The sequence below is a fragment of the Leopardus geoffroyi genome, chromosome E2 (assembly GCF_018350155.1).
Source record: "Leopardus geoffroyi isolate Oge1 chromosome E2, O.geoffroyi_Oge1_pat1.0, whole genome shotgun sequence".
NCBI classification, from domain to species: Eukaryota; Metazoa; Chordata; class Mammalia; order Carnivora; family Felidae; genus Leopardus; species Leopardus geoffroyi.
The window spans coordinates 48,549,206-48,566,429 of record NC_059335.1 but is presented as its reverse complement, the minus strand read 5'-3'; the positions used below and the strand labels follow the sequence as shown (position 1 = coordinate 48,566,429).

Genomic DNA, 17,224 nt, shown 5'->3' with positions numbered 1-17,224 from the left:
GCCTGCCCCCTCTTGCAGCTCAGTCTTTTGCCTCGTGCCCTCAAATCCACCCTCAGCCCTCGAGCTAGGGCCCTGGCAGGCAGTGTGGGATGAAGTGGCCAGGGGCCTGCTTCCCGCATTTCCCTCCCTCAGCTTTCCTGGTGGCTGGGCAGGCTCCTGGCAGACCCCTGCGGGGCCTCGTCTCCCCTCAGTGCCTCCCGACACCCCCTTTCACTTCTTCCTACCTCTCAGGTCCTTCTTCTCAGCCTCCTCTCCTGGCTTCTCCTTCTCTCCCCAACCATTACACACTGGAGCTCCCTAGGGCTCAGGGGCCTCAGGCCCTTTCCCTTCCGCCTCTGCCCCTCTTACCACTGACCGTTCTTATTCCCTAAGAAGGAAAGCCCCACAAGGACGGAACCATCTAGGGTGGTACTCTGCAGAGTCAGTATTCAGTAAATATCTTGTGAGTGAATGAATGAATGACCATGTTATCAACTTCTGGATTTGTATCTTGGCCACAGGTCCCTCTTTTGAGAGTCAGGTATAGCAACCTGCTTCTTCATCCTCCTTTGATGTCACCAAAGCAATTTAAACTCAAACACGGGACCCTCCTTCCTCCCTGCTCGTCCTCCAGAGCTCCCCTCTCAGGGACTGCCACTACCAGCCACTCCGTGCTCACACGAGAGTCCTGGGTGTCATTCCCAACACCCTGTCCCCTCAGGCCCTCAGGTAATCGGTCACTAATGATACTTCTTACGAATTACAGAATGCTGCTGCTTCTTCCCATCCCTCTACCAAGCAGTCACCATTTCCCACTTGGACAACAGCCTCCCATCTGGTCTCCCGCACATCCGCCTTGCTCTCTCCACCCACCCCTGAAATACAAATCTGGTCACACAGTCCCCCTAATCCAAGCCCTTTCAGTGGCTTCCCCCCACCCCCCAGCCTCTGGGTGAGGCCCCCAACCGTTGGTGTGTCCAGCAAGGCTGGGCCCCTCTCCCCCTTGCCCTCTGGATCACAGCAACATGAACTCTCCATGCTTTTTGATTTGAGGGCTCTGTTCAGGCTGGACCCTCTGCTGGCAATCCCCCTTCAGCCCCTGGACCCCGCAGGTGGCCTCAGGCACCTTCCCGACTCCATGGACCACACTGGTTCAGTTTCCTGAGCATCCTGGACAGCTTCAGTACCCAGCACCCCAGCTGCTTATTTCATGGGTCAGGATGAGATCCTTTGGTGACTTAACAGGCAGCCAGCCAGGGCTGAGAACTACGGCCGTAGAGCATCTGAGGCCACTCAGACTACTCCAGAAAACCACTCCGCCTGGCTTTGTTGGGAAGCCTGGAGAAATTCGTGCCCCACCTAGATTTTGGTGCCCTGACAGTCGCTCTTCCGGTGACCTGGCTCCTTGGAGCCGACGGGGAGGCCAAGGGCCAGACTCAGTCATGCTGCTGCTGCTGGGAGTTCTAGAGGCCTAGAAAGGACTGTCCAGGACAAGGCTCGCACGACTCAAGAACCCAGCTCTGCCTGGCCAAACCCCATGCTGGCAGCTGGGCACCTGAGTACAGCCCCGTTTCATGTTCCATCTGGCTCACCTACTTTCTCCCCCAAAGACTCCAAACAAGGGCGTTTAATGAGAGGACATTTAACCTCAGGGGAAAAGCGTCTCAATAAGTGAAAACCTCATTTGGGCGAGAAACGGCAACACTGACCTGTCTCGTGTTGGCAGTACCAGCCACCCGGTGTGAGGGAGGCTTGTTTCTTCAAGAACAAACGCAAAGGAAAAGGAGGGGAGAGAAGTGAAAGAGAAAACGCTTGCTCCGCCCTCTCGCAATGGTGTGACATAAAAAACCGTGGCTGTGTGAGGAAGAGAAGGCACACAGAGCCTAACCTGATGATGAAAGCACCTCGGACCTCCAGGAGCTTGCGTTCGCTGCTGAACCTCTTGAGAAGGTTGATCATGAACTTATAAAAGTAGGAGTTCATGGTAGGGGTGGAAGGAGAACATTCTAAGCCTTTGGTACCTGCAGAGAAAGGGACAGAGCCGGGATTTACTCTATGTGTCCACAGGGTGACGGGACCCCCACAGATCATAAACAATTGTAAATGCCAAAAAAGGCGGTGGTGGGGTCTGTGTGTAACAAGGTGATGGAAAAATCTGTAATCAAAGTCCTCGGGTTAATGGCAAAAAGGCAAGGGCTATACAAGTATGTATAAGCAAATACAACTATTATTTCAGTAAATAAAACACACTTGGGGTTCATTTTGGCTCGTTAAGGACACATGACAAGCGAAAGAGAAAAAAGGGATGAAAGAGGCACACGACACCAAAAGTCAACACAACTCACACTCCTTTCCCAACAGGGCTCACGAAAAGGTATGTGACGCGCACACCTGTTGGATCGAAGACGGCACACACTGACAAAATGTTACCAAGGGCTTCAATCTTCACTCAGTGTTTTCAAATCTGTCATTTTTCTTCTTTGGGCCAAGACGCTCGTTTAGACTAGTACTCTAAAGACTTCCAAAGCGCAGAGTTGTCTTCAGAACCAGAAGCACATTCGGGGTATCCCTCTGATATGTATCCCAGCTGAAAATACACTAAGGGCCAGATTCAGCCCCTCTCCCAGATCCAGCCCAGCATACGCTCCCCTCCGCAAGGTATCCGGCATGGAAGGGATGAGGGCAGGGCTGATGGAATGCCTGGCTGATCCCCGTGTAGTATATTCATACACCTATGGGATTTCCTCGTCTTTCTTTTGTAACAGCACTGCTGGAAGAGGTGTTAGAGACAGTAGGAATCCTCATCCCCCCTGCCCAAGGCACTAACAGGGCATTTAAACACAGACACACAGACACACACACCAGCTTAACAGATACAATCCACACATCATAAAGCTCATCCTTGTAAAGTGTACAATTCAGTGGTTTCCAGTATATTCATAAAATTGCGCATTGATCACCACTAATTCCAAAACATTTTCATCACCCCAAAAAGAAATCTCGCACCCACTAGCTGTCACTCCCCATTCTTCCCTCCACCAGCTACTGCCAATCATTAATCCACTTTCTGTCTCAATGGACTTGCCTATTCTGGACATTTTGTACTAAAGGAATCATATAGTAAGTGGCTTCTTCCACTTGGCATAATAGTTAATTAAAGTTCATCCATGTTGTAGTCTGTGTCCACTCTGCATTCATTTTTTTGTGGCTGAATAATCTGCCATTGTATGGATATACCACATTTTATCCATTCATCAGTTGCTGGACGTTTGGTTGCTTCCACTTTTTAGCTATTAAGAATAATGCTGCAGGACACCTGGTCGGCTCAGTCAGTAGAGCATGAGACTCTTGATCTTGGGGTCATGACTTCAAGTCCTACATTGGGTGTAGAGCTTACTTAATTAAAAAAAAGAGAGAATAGGGGTGCCTGGGTGACTCAGTCGGTTAAGCGTCCGACTTCGGCCCAGGTCATGATCTCACCGTCTGTGAGTTCAAGCCCCGCATCGGGCTCTGTGCTGACTGCTCAGAGCCTGGAGCCTGTTTCAGATTCTGTGTCTCCCTCTGTCTCTGACCCTCCCCTGTTCATGCTCTGTCTCTCTCTGTCTCAAAAATAAATAAACGTAAAAAAAAAAAAAAAAAAAGAGAATAATGCTGCTATGAACATTCATGTATAAGTTTTTGTGTGTACAGGTTTTCATTTCTTTTGGCTATATACCCATGAGTGGCATTTCTGAATCCTATGGTGCCTCTATGTGTAAGTTCTAAGGAACTGCCCGACTGCTCTCCACAGTGCTGCACCGTTTTGCATTCCCACCAGCAGGGCATGAGGTTCCAATTTTCCCACATCCTTGCCAACACTTGTTACTACCTGTCTTTTGATTATAGCCATCCTAGTGGATGGGAAGGTCATAAAGATTTACTGGTATGCTTCTTTCTAAAAGTTGTTTTTTCAAAAACATAGCTCTTACATTTAGGTCTCTGATCTATTTTAATTTTTGTATATGGTGTGAAGAAGGAGTCTGAATTCTTTTGCATGTAGATGGATCTCCAACTGTCCCAGTATAATATGATATCGGCTTTCTTTTTTAGATGCTTTGTTGTTTTTTTTAAGGTTTATTTGAGAGAGAGAGAGAGAGAGAGAGAGAGAGAGAGAGGCAGAGAAAGAGGAGAGAGAGCACCCGAAGCAGGCTCCTTGCTATCAGTGCAGAGCCCCACGCAGGGCTTGATCTCACAAACTGTGAGATCATGACCTGAGCTGAAATCAAGAGTTGGATGCTTGACTGACCGAGCCACCCAGGCGCCCCTAGATGCTTTATTTTTTTTTTTATATTGTATTTTTGTCTAGCTTTATTGAGGTAACATTAACGTATAACATTATATATGTTTAAGGTGCACAATGTATTGTTTTTATACATGTATACATTGCAAAATGATTACCATAGAGCTGTGGAGTTAGCCAATACCTTCATTTGTTTTTTCTTTGCTCATCTGTCCATTGTTTTTTGTGGTGAGAAAATTTACAATCTACTCTCTTAGCATTTTTCAAGTATAGTCTTTTTAAGTATAGTCTTACCAATTATAATCACTGTTTTTATGTTAGATGCCCAGAACTTATTCACCTCTAATGGGAAGTTTGTACCCTTTGACCAACATCTCCCCAACATGGCATCTTAAGAGCCAACCAGCAGTTACCATTTACTGAGGACTTACTATGTGCCACGCATATCTAAAACCTTTACGCATAGTATCTAATTTAATCCTCAAATCAATACTTGAAAACATGTGCTATTATTATTCTCATCATATATGTGGAGAAGCTGTGAATTAGGCTGAGGATTAGCCAAAGACACAGAGCCGGTGAGTGGTGGTCTCTGAGCCCAGGCAGCTGGTCTTCAGGGCCCATGTTCCCAACAGCTACACAGGCCGCCCATCACTTGGGCACTGGTGCTTGGGGAGGTTTGGGGCTAGTAGTTAGGAAGCAGGAGGCAGAAGACCGGAGCTAAGACCCTGCCAATACTGAGGACACAGAGACAATGATACTGTCTGGAGAAAGCACCTGGCCGCCGCCCTCTGGGAACTCAGGGACGACACTGGGGGAAGTAGAGTGGCCGACAGAGACATCGGGGCCATCACTTTCCAGGCTGGCCTCTCTTTGGCTCTAAAGCCCTGACTTCCTCCCCAGACCAGGGAGAGGATGGCCACACGCCTGCATAAAACAGGGAACCAAGCTTGGCTGTGTCAGGGGTATCTCCTCCCAGAAGGATCAGCCCCAAGCACAAAACATGAACGTGTGGAACCATACACAGTACCAGAAGCAAGCCCTGGGAGCCCCATGGGCTGACTTCATTAGATGCCAGTGGTCAGAAGAAGCAGTAAAACCCTCCTTTCAGTAGTTTTTTGCTCAACTCAGACTTCCCTTACGTCCTTGAGTGCTCCTGGTGGGGAATTGGCTGGGAACTGGAAAAGGTGCCTTTTTGTTTCACTTCTCCCAGCTGTGAATCAATCTGTGAGCATTCCTTACCAGGAGTCACGCCTTCAAACTACTGTCCTCTCTCCTGAGAACCTCTACACAGCCCCCTTGAACTGCATGCAAGGGGCGAGCCTGGAGTAAGAAGGCCAGTTCAAGGGCAGGCCTCACTGAACTTGATGTTTGCAGAGTGTTGCTCTGGGTCCCTGCCCGGAACAGCCTGGCCTGGGAGGTCCTGAGTGACTCTGGAATGGCAAACAGTCTCTGCTCCCTGGCCCAGTGGGGCTGTTTGCAGACTCAAGTGTCACATTCTTACAGATTGAGTTACCCTGGGCCCAGCTGGGGCTGATCTCTGAAGAGGTGGCTGCAGATACAGCTGTTAAAGTACCTCCTCCCTGTCCCCACACTGCCCACGGTGGCCTGGCTGCATACCCCCAACACTGGCGGTGTGTGTGGACTGGAACCTTCTCCTGGGTGCTCATTTGTGATGGCTCCCTGTATCCCTGTCGGCTTGTTTCTGTATATGTACCCTCCAACCTACATCATTTCCAGGCTTAGGACCATTTGGGTTCCAAAAGACAAAGGGAACCAAACAGGGAGTGATCATAAATACTCCCTGATGCGGGGCTACAGTCTCCATTTCCAAGGGGCCCGGTATCTCGGGCAGGCGGAAACATCAAGCATAGTGTTTTAGAGCAAGGCTTGGGAATCCATTAGACCCGGTTCAGATCAGATGTCTACCACTTACTAGCGGTACCGTTTGGGGTAAGTCTCTTATCCTAAGCCTCAGTTTCTTCATCTATAAAGTGGGGGCATTAAGAGCCCCTATTCCTTCAGTTAAAATTTTTTTTTTTTTTTTTTTTTTTACTAAGTAATCATTATGCCCAAGGTGGGGCTTGAACTCACAACCCTGAGATCAAGAGTTGCATGCTCCACCAACTGAGTCAGCCAGGCACCCCCAATAAGAGCCCTTATTAAATGAGACAACACATTGAATGTACTGGGACCGGGGCCTGCCACACAGTCCGTGCCCAATGAACGGGGGCTGCTGCTATTCGCAAGCACGCCATGACTCCAACAGAGCACTGCAAGGGGCAACCTGTTCCCATTCTCTGGGTCTTGGAATGGATGACTGAGGGCTGGGGGACAGTCTGGAAAGTCTCTGAGTGAAGAGATTTCAGATCTGGGACACGGTCACAGTGCTCTGCTGGGAGGCTGTGAGGAGAAGAGGGTATGATTATCTGTGACTCCCCCCATCCCCGGCCCCACATTCGGGGAGGCAGATCTGCCCGTCTCTCCGCTGATGGCTAGCCTAAGACAGCCGAAGGAAAGGCTTGGGGCTGCTCTGAACACATTCCTGGTCTTCTCAGCCAAAGCCCCCTCTGGGCCGCACAATCAACTCTCGATGTCCAGGCCTGCACGCGGCCCCTGGCGCTGAGGCCCTTAGTGGGAGGGAGGAGGAGGGCAGAGTGACATCTGGGAGAAGCCACGTCAAGTGACTCACATTCTCACAGTAGTGGTTGCTGGGAAGGCTTCCACAGCTCAGCCCTCCCAGCGCTCCCAACTGTTTAAAGGCTACAAAGAGCAAACTGAGTGGGGGGCCGGGAGCCTGCCTGCGACCCAGACCAGGCTTATGGGAGTGTCAGGGAGCTACTGGGGCCCGGCCTGCTGGGGCCTGCAGCTGTTGGGGTAGGGAATTTTGTCCCTCAGGCTCCCACCCACCAGAATGGACTCTCTCGAGGAGGAGCCTCTGCAGGACTGGGCTGGGAGCCTCAGAAAGCTCACTGCAATCCTGGCCCAACTGTATAGAAATGGCAGGTCCGGGCAGGAGAGGCAGCCCTTCCTGGGTGGGCTGGTCAGGGACGGGGAGCAGCTTAGTGCTCACCACAGACAGGGTGAGGACCTACTTGGTCTCCTCCTGCCTCCGTTTCCCACCGGCCCACCACTTTTCTGACTAACCAGCCCCTCAGGCCCGGCTGGCCTGAGTCAGAACCTGAGAGACGTTCTCAGGCAGGGCTGCAGGGGGAGGAGGAGGTGGGGCGGCGAGTCAGCAAACTCATGCCGGGAGTGTGACTACATGGATGATGGGCCTCTCTCAACAGAACGAATTTCTGCCCAACTGCAGCCTGTTCCTCCCCGTGGGAGTGCAAAGTGCCTCGCTGGCCATTTCTGTCCACCTCCGGCCCTCCATCACCTCACCCTCGACAGCTGGGCAGCGAATCGGCTTCTTTTCTCAATAGCTCTGATAAAAGCCACCTCTGCCGGGCTCTCCTGCAGAGTGGGGCCCCAGGGCCGGGTGCTCTTGCAGAGTGGAGCCCTGGGCTCAGGGCTTCCTTTAGGAAGGGGCAGAGCCTGGACAGGACCCCAGCACCTGATTCTGGGTAGGCCCTCCAACACCGTGCTCAGGGGAGGCGCTGGGACGCCAGGCCTGGGACGCTTTTACTTGGGTGGCATTGACGAATGCAGTGTTCCAGGCCCACCAAAATGGGGTGTGAGCTGGGGCCCAGGAAAGGGGGTGGCTGGGAACGACCTGGCCTTGGGTCTCAGGAGAGTCACACTCTTCGAAGGGCCAAGGAGAGCGGGGTTTCCATTCCCCGATCCTGCCAAGGACCAGCCCCTCAGCTGAATGCCGCCCGCCTCGAATTTCTGGTTTGAAGTCTGGAGAAGTGGGCTCTGGCAGGAAGTTCACGTGACTGCTGGCTGGCCGTGGGGCAGACAGATGCTGTCGGGAGCGCTCTGTATACAAAACCGGGCTGGTGGGGTGGGCGGCCAGGGAGCCAGCCATGCAGATGTTGCTAAGTGAAACCTGATGTGGCGACATGAGAATCTGCAGAACGTCTCACAAACAACCTTCCCTGGGATGTTTTAGATTGAGTTTTGTGGCTATGACGCGAAGGAGCCTCACATGTCAGGATAAAAATAGCTCTGGCCTCAATAGGCAATGTGAGTTACAGTTCAACAAAACCAGATGCGAAAACCTTAGTGGCCCAGCCCAGACCCAGCAGGGTCCCTGCTCAGCTCCCCACCCTCTCAGCCCCTTTCCTCTCCCTCTGTGGGTTGGGGCCCAGGTGCCCGGTCAGTCCCTCGCGTGGGCATCTCGATCCGCCACCCAGAGAGCGTAGAGGAAAGGCCAGGGGCCCAGGGCAGATCCAGGGCTGGTTCCTGTCTGTGAACTTCACAGGGATGAGGAGCCTAGCACAGAGCCTGGCACAAGAATTGCTCTGAGGAGGGGGCTGCATGACCGGGAGGCTGGCATGGAACCTAGGGACACAGGTGGGGAAGGGGCAGCTTCCCCCACAGAACCAAGGGGCTGGAAGAAAGGGAGGCCAACGCCTGTGATACAGGGGGGTCTCAGGAGGCATGGAGTCTGCTGAATTGGACGGCCCAAACCCCTCAGCTGCATGGATGAAAGGGTGGCTGAGATACTGCAGCCGCGGCACCCATGGGACTCGATCCAAGAGGCAGTCACTCTTTTCTCCAAGCCGGCCCAGCTGAGGCTGGGGAGCCCTCTGCCCCCGGCAGCAGCCCAAATCTGGGAGGCTTTCCGGCTGCCTGGTTCAGAGCAAGAGATAAGCTAATGGGCCACGGCAGAGCCCAGGAGGAACTTCCAGCTGACCCGGCAGGAGAGAGAGGCTGCATCAGGAAAGACTGCTGCTGAGTCGGGGCGAGGCCAAGGGCAGCACTGAAGGGAGATGGGAGGCAGGGGCCTCAGGTCCCTCATCGAGACTGGGCCTGGGATGGAGAGGGTGAGGCTCTCTACCTGCAGACTAGTGAAGACGTGGGCAGTGGTGCTCGGGGAGCCTTCGACATAGGTGACAAGGTGGCCAGCTCTGGCACCCCCCTCCTTCCATCACGATGACAAACTCTGAAAGACAGGTACTGATCCTTACTGGGCATGTGACTCTGGCCTTTTAGGGATGAGTACAACCTAGATTTTCCTGACCTTGACACCCATTCTCTTTTACACTCTCTGAAGAGTATGTAGGAAGAAGGCCTTTTAAGGCTCCAAGAGCAACAGAGAAGGCTTTGGGGGCTGGGAAATGGTCTGGTGTGGCTGGAGAAAGTGGAGGCAGCAAGAGGGATGAGTTGCTGAGGTAGGTGGCTGAGGCCAGAATGGGGTCCCTGAAGTCACTGTGAAGAGAAGGGATACACTCAAAGGCTATGCCAGTATACGTCCTAAGGGAGAAGCCTGGACTGCTGGCCTGGCCACTGCTGCTCTGTTCCCCATCTTGAGCGATGTAAGCTTCTGGTGCTGGGCAAGTGCTCTTGTCCTCTAACACGGGAGGAAAGAGAGCAGACTCTCAGGCTAAGCTACTAGGTCGGCACCAACACCTATTGCAAGCCCCCCTCCCAGGTAAGAATAACAACGGTGCTTCCTCCCATGGTTCTTGTGAGGAGCTGGGCTCACCCACCGTGAGGTTCAGTGAGCTGACACATGGGAAGTGCTCAGAACAGTGTCCGGTCCAAACAAGCTCAATGTACTAGAGTCACCCTTACTACTGGGAAAAATGCCCAGGGATGGCTTCCTGAGTTTCTTCTAGAACTGGTTTATGAATTTGGCCACACCAGCCTGGGCTACAAGGAATGAAATGGAATCAGAACATTTCATTTCGGCCCATGATTTTAGAACTGGGATCAAATTCCACGTTGGACCAGAGAGCCCTGTGGGGCATGATAACATGAGCAGTTATCCCACCAAGAATGTGCCCCCTTGGCTGGAAAGGAAGCATAGGAAAGATGGGATTTGGGGTGCAAACATCAGTCCTGGGGTGACCTTTGGCCCCTGAATGCCACACTGCTGCTGTGCCTGGCCAAGGTTGCTCCCTCCCTTGCAGCAGGAACATTCAGGCCCCAGGAGGGCCAGGCACATCTCAAATGAGGGACGGATCCCAGAGGTCTCCTGCTTCTGCTGAGCCTTCTGCTCAGACTCAGGGTTAGGCCCCTCGGCTCTGCTCAAAGGGAGCTCATCACCCCTCTCCCCAGAGCCCAGGGGGCCTCAGCCAGAATCTCCCTGAGTGGAGACGGGCAGAGAACGCACAAAAGTTGCCAAGTCATAGGAGACCCAAGTGGTCGTTTTCATTTCATTTCACCAAATCACAGTCTAGAGAGACAGCAAAATGTGGGATCCCTCTATTGGTTTTCCTCAGCCCTGCCCACCCAGGCAGCTCCACTCCTGAAGGTCCCAGCCTGGGGCTCTGTGAAGGTCAGCAATGAAGTGGGGTGGGAGAAGCAAGACCAATGCTTCTGCCTGCATGGCTCTGTGCTAGAGGGAGAGATGTTTGCACAGGTGGGAGGAAAATCCTGTGTGGGCAACTCTGCCTCGTGGGCCCTGGGACCACTGCTGCGGCACTACCGAGGCGTGTGATGCTGCCCCAACCCTTACATTAAATCTGCACTATTTGAGTTTACAGACCCAGTGAGCAGGCAGGCTTCTCTACAAATGCTGCTGATTTCATCTTTGCTAGGCTCCCTGCCTCCTTGGCTTTCCAGAGAAAGACCCTTTACGGTGGGGGGCGGGGGTGATGGTGCTCTGCAGTCGGCATGTTCTCAGAGCTATGCCCTGGAGAGCCAGAGGGCCAGAGGAAAGCAAAATCCAAACAGGAAGAGGGTCTGGCCTTGTAACTTCTGTCCCTGTGCACGGCCAGATGGAAACAGACAGAATGACCCTCTTGCATGCCTGAGAAGCAACGGGGGAAAGAGCAGCCCACAGATGAATGAGTGTATACTTCCCGCATGCTTTCTGACCTAAACAGCCAACCCCAACATCCTTGGTGCCTGGCCAGTGCCCTCCCCAAGGCAGCTGAGGCAGGAGATGGGACAGGGCCTAACTTTGGTTTCCTATGTGCTTCTTACTGGTATGAACTTGACCTTAACCTTTTAAAATCATGAACCCATCTGAAAAATCTGGTGCCAGCTGTGGACATGCACGCACGTGTGGTTCCCACACTCTGTGCAGTGAACGTGTGTGAGTCTCAGGCTAAGAGCACATGGCCCACGGTACCGTGTATCCTTGAAGCAAGAAGAGTTATTGGCTGCAGGCGCTTCCTTGGTGTTCTTTCCAGGATGGAATTTCTTCCCATCTGGCATACTTGGTTGTTTTTCTAAGAATCCAGGGTGAGTCCCTGGCCGATGTGAGCCAGTCTGACAGTCCTGGTGAGCTGGGGCAAATCTTCACCACCTCAGCCTCATTAGGGGCCCACCTATCCTGGCAGGGCCAGCAGCCAAGGTTCAGAGGACGTTGCCATCGAAGACACTCTCAGTTCTTACTCCCAAGTGGCTGAGATGGCACCTTGAGGAGCTCCCTGTCTGGGCTTCCCCAGGGCACACACCCCACCTGGGCCCCAGGCCATTTTCCGGCCCATCCCTCCACTAATGAGTAAGCATTTTAGTCATCAGCTTCTTGGTGCCCAGAGAAAAAGAAAACACCTCAGAAATGGAGGGACAAATCCCAGAGAGTCCGGAGATGAAGGTGTCCTTCCCCTGCCCAGGGCGAAGCTGCCTCAGTTTGGCTTTCTCTCCTTTTCCACTCTGAGGAGGATAGAAGATGCCAGACAACTGCTTCTTGGGGAGGGAGATCTAGGGCTGGCTCTGACCCGCGGATGCCTTCTCCTGGCTGCTGCCCTCTTCCAGTCACTTGTCACCCTCATCCCCTCACTGCTGCTCCTCTCCTCTCTCAGTGGGACCCCCACATCGCGGCTGTGTGCCGACACTCAGCCCCTGGCATTTCTGCCATCTGTCCCTGGGAATTTAGGCGGACCCCCAAGTGCTGATGTGGGACACAGGATGGAAAACGGACTCCCGGGCTGTGGGACAGAGGGTGGGACCCTCACCAAGTGTCCCAGGGTCAGGATGTGGGAGCCTCCCGGCCATGGCCTCTGACTGCTTGGAGGAAACTGGGCTCCTAGGCAAGGAAGCCACTGCATCCTGGAGAAACAAGAGAAGGAAACCGGGCTGCCACGAGAGTCCCTTACTCCTTCCTTGCTTCAGTCAGAGACAGCTAGAAACTTGGGACCAGTTGCAGAAAGAACATGTGCAGCAGCAGTGGCCTAAAGCCTGGGGTCCTATGTGACACCCCACTGCAGGAGCTGGGGGAGCCCTTGACATCAAGTGTCACCAGGAAGACATATTCAACGCACGAGCCTTCTGTGACTCGGCCCGGCAGCCCTGGGGTGCAGTCAGGCCCGCAGGGCCCCAGCGGCACCACCGAGCAGGGGTACTCAGGGCCGGGTGCCAGCCGCCTTCGGAGGCCCTGCCTGCTAGAGCAGTGGAAGGGGAGCTGCAGCCGAAAGGCCCTGAATCGATCTGACATCTGGCTTCTGCATCAAAGGAGGAGCCATCGAGGACCTCGTATCTGGAAATCAAGAGCCACTCACTCAGGGGACAAAGAGACACCCCAGGCGAACACCCAAGATTTGCTAGGGACTTTCCTATCAACTCGCATCGTTGGCATTTTCCAGGATGACGTCGCTGGAGGAAACTGGCGTCTGCCTGGGAGGAAGGAGTTGGGAGTTGCACTGGCCCAGGGAGAAGAGCCACCTGCTATCTGGAAGGACCCCAAGGGGCGAGCCCCAGGAACACCACAGCCACCTTCATGTCCAAGGACTGCCTGGAAACATCCTGTTTGAATTACCCCTCTCCGGCCTGGGCTGCCTGCCATGTTGTTTGCTATTTTTAGCTCCCCAATGAGGAAGGAAATGGCTGCCTGGTCTTCCACCTGTGAGACTCAAGGCTCCAAAGCCCCCTGATTCCTGGCTGGGGAGACGCTGCCCCAGCAAAAGAGAGGATCCGCTGACTCAGATGGTTTTATATTTAGCAAATGGCTCAGAAGTATGAATGGTGCAGGACGATGAGGAAAAGGGGATGTGAAGGCCTCTCATGGGGGTGGGGAGGCAACAGGAGGGCAAGGTCCGCCTGCCTCTCAGAGAGCAGAGGGGACTTCTGACTGCTCACACCCCAGGAGAGACCCGGGGCTTGAGAGGGATGGCCCAAAGGAGTGCCTGATCCAGGAGACCGAACACTAGAACTCCCAGGGCCCCTGAGGCTGTAACCATAAGGGCACTACTTACCAGAAGTGTTCAGCAGGTTTGTTCTGCCAGGGGTAGGCACCTGAAGCTCTGAGTGGCTGACCCGGAGGTCAGGGCCATCAAGGGGGCCTGCGTCATCTGTCTGGCCTGCAGGGGAGGAAGCAATTTCTGCCAACACCTCCAGATCCTTCAGGATAACCTGGGGGAGAAAAGCAGAGGATGAAGGACGAGGGCCTCTGGAGAGCTGCCGCCAGGGGGTGGTGAAGGGTCTGCAGAGGGTGACAGGCTGGTGAGAGCCACCAAGATTATGGCTATTAACAGTGTTCAGAAAGTTCTACAAAAGATATGGATTGAAGAGAACACAGATGGGCAGAAGGTGAGGGCAAGTGGAGGAAAGAAGCTAGACTCTGAGTAAGCTTTCTCATGACCACTCCTCTCTGGTCCCCTGAGTAGGGACCTCAGAGGTCCCCAGGAGATGTGGAACTCAGGGTGCAGTCTGTGCAGGGACACTGGCAATGCCCCAAAGTCAACCCATGTGAGGGACCAACGGTGCCCTCTAGGCCACACTGCTGGTGTGCTGGCCACAGCTCGGTCCACCACCAGGCCACAGAACAGACCTTTCTGCAGAGGTGACACAAGGCCACCCTCTGCCTTCAGAACATGACTCCGGGCTCCAAGACCGAGGACTTCCTAACTTCTAGACACACTGTTCAATTCTCAGCTGCCTCCTTGATGTTCATACACGGGCCTGACCCCTGCCTCCTTGATGTTCATACACAGGCCTGACCCCTACCTGCTGAGTTCTTCCAAGGAAAGGAAGACACAGAGTTCAGCATGGAGAATGGCAGAGTGAGCTCCAATCAGTGCCGTGTGTCACCAGGTTCCCCGGCGCTGCCTCACCACCCAAAGCCCTTGTACTCTTAGATGCTGCCTCCCCCCCCCCCCCCCCCCACGGCACCCACCGCCTCTTGCTCTTCATCTGGTATCAACAGCCAGCAGGGTGCTGCCTCAGCAGGGAGGGGTGTGTGTGTGTGTGTGTGTATGTGTGTGTGTGTAGTGTGGTGTGTGTGTGCTGTAACTGCACAGCGCACCTGTCCCAGTTCTACCTCACGACACAGCAGGGAGGGCTGCTGCTCCCTCCCACCCCCACTCATCTCTTCTCTGAAGAGGAACGTGCCTGTCCTAGCACAGGTGTGCCCCCAGGGCCGTCCCTGGTACTCAGCGGACGCCCTTCGGGCATCCGCTGAATGACTGCCTGAACCCGGGCCAAGAATTACCATGGCAACTGGGGGCTTTGGTCCTGGACCTGTGGAAGTGACACAGAGCACCAGAGGGTGGGGCCCTGGGAGGTGGGCTTTGTGCGCCGTGACAGACCAGCTGGCCGCAATATGGTGACAGTGGTCAAGGTAAGGCGATTCCAGGGCTTTTTGTGGGATGGTGAAAATGTGAGATAGTAGTGACGGTGGCACAACCTTGTGAATATGCTAAAAACCAATGAACTGTATATTTTAAAAGGGGAATTTTATCTCAAAAAAAAAAAAATAAAGCTACTACTGTCTCTTCAAAGCTTCAAAGTGGTTCTTGTCTCAGTGTGAGCAACGTGCTAGTGCCTCATCCTGCCCGGCCCCAGGGGTCACTTCTCCTGGTGTCCTCTCTGCCAGCCTTGGCCCCTGGGTCCTCTCCCAGCAGTGCGACGTGTTCAGCACTCAACTGCCCTGCAAGCTGGAGGTCTGGCTCTCATCCTGCCACAGCCCGGCCTCATCCCGGTCGGACACGTCGCTCACTCACACACACAGATGTCACCTCGCACCTGTCTAACTGCATGCTTTCCTCCATTGCTCCCAGGCTCTCAGCACCTCCTGAGCCCCGACTGTGCCAGGTGCTGGGGCTGCAGGTGAGTCCCATGCGCCTCGGCCTGCAGCCCATGGCCTGGCAGGGAGCAGTATTCACCTGCCCTTCCACACACAAGTATGTGCAATTTTAGAACATTCTGACCGCTGGGCCTGCAGGGGATGATGTATCCATGCTGGGCAAAGATCGTGGCTGCTAAGCAGCCTGGACACATGGCAGCAACGAGCACTTGCCCCTGTGCCCAGGCCAAGAGCTGGGGGCCTGAGTGGTTCCAGGCCCAGAAATGGAGAGGTCCAGGCCATCTGCTCCCCAGAAAGTTTTCTATTTCAGCGGTGGCAGAAAGTGGACAGAGAGGGAGGGGGTGGGACGGGGGAATAGACAGCGAGGAGGTGACAGGGTGGTGCTGCGTGATAAGAGTGGCCCGAGCACAGGCCATACACTCAAGATGCTCAATTGTCCAAACAAGTCACGGTCTAACGATCAGGGATCGTTAGAGAACCAGACGCGGGAACCAGGTGGGAGAGTGACTCACTCAAATTAAACTGAGGCAAGGAGCAAGCCAACTGTGCCTCAAAAAGTTAAACAGAGTCACCAGAGGTGTACTTCCACCCCTCGTGTTTCCCAAGAGGGCTCAAAACATGTCTACACAGGACTTGCGTAGAAATGTTCATGGCATAAGTGTTCATCGTGGCTAGAAAATGGAAACAACCCTAAGGTTCTGACACCAACTCTGATGTGTTTTTTCTGATACCAGGTGGGTGTCCTACAGTTCAACTCCATTCTGATGCCACCTACCTGGACGTAGCGTCAGACCCCACCTGCTGAAGGCTCACTCTCACAAGACTGCCCTTCCCTTGCTTCAGACACCAGCCAGAGATCCAGGGTGTCGCCTTTGCTTCTCATGACTGGCTACAGATCAGAGGTTCCCACAACCCCTTCCTTAGGCTCCGTTAATTTGCTACAGTGGCTCATGGTCCTTAGCGAAACATTTTACTTACTAGATCACCGGTTTATCATAAAAAGATATAATTCAGGAAGAGTCAGATAAAAGAGACGCACAGGGCACAGCATGTGGAAAGGGGCACAGAGAGCTTCCGTGTTCTCTGGGGGTGCCACTTGCCCCGAATCTCCATGTGTTCACCAACCTGGAAGCTCTTCAAACCCCATCCTTTAGGTTTTTAAAGAGGCTTCATTACATAGGCATGATGGGTTAGATCACTGGCCACTGGCAGCTGATTCGATTGCCAGTCCCTCTCTCCTGCTCGAAGGTCGGGTTGAAAGTTCAACCCTCTCATCACATGGCTGGTCCTCCTGGCAACCGGCCCCATCCTTCTGGGCATCCAAGTCACCTCACTAACCTAACAAAAGACACCTTTATCATTTTCAACACTTAGGAAATTCCAAGGGTTTTAGGAGCTCTGTGCCAGAACCAGGGATGAAGACCAAATACGTATTTTTTTTTTAACCATGTATCACAAGATCACAAACCCAAAAGTACATCAACTGATAAATGGATAAACAGAACATGGCATATCCGTGTCCTGGACTATTATTTGGCAATGAAAAGGAATGAGGTTCTGATATATGCTATAAAATGCACCAACCTGAAAACATTTGTTAAGTAAGAGAAGCCAGATGCAGAAGGCCATGTACTGCATGATGATTCCATTTATGTGAAATGTTCAGAGCAGGCAAATCTATAGACACAGAGAGTTATCTTGTGCCTGCCAGGGGATGGGGGAGGGAGACATGGGGAGTTACTGCTAACTGGTACAGGGTTTCTCTTTGGAGTGAGGAGAATGTTGCAGAATTACATAGCAGTGATGTTTGCACAACCTTGTCAAAATACTAAAACCCACTAAATTGTATATTGTTTTTAATTTTTAAAAATATTTTATTGGTT

The 17,224-nt window shown here is 53.1% G+C and overlaps 1 protein-coding gene across 4 annotated transcripts in view; it reads right to left on the bottom strand.

Moving 5' to 3' along the window:
• The window catches only part of VAC14 (VAC14 component of PIKFYVE complex), a 102,702-nt gene that overhangs the window by 37,961 nt on the left and 47,517 nt on the right, over window positions 1–17,224 (bottom strand). For all 4 annotated transcript variants that reach the window (XM_045443486.1, XM_045443485.1, XM_045443488.1 and 1 more), the window contains exons 13-14: window positions 13,513–13,669; window positions 1,868–2,000 (exon numbers count right to left, since the gene is read on the bottom strand). In XM_045443486.1, coding sequence (XP_045299442.1) covers window positions 1,868–2,000; window positions 13,513–13,669 — 290 coding nt within the window. The remainder of the gene's footprint in view (window positions 1–1,867; window positions 2,001–13,512; window positions 13,670–17,224) is intronic.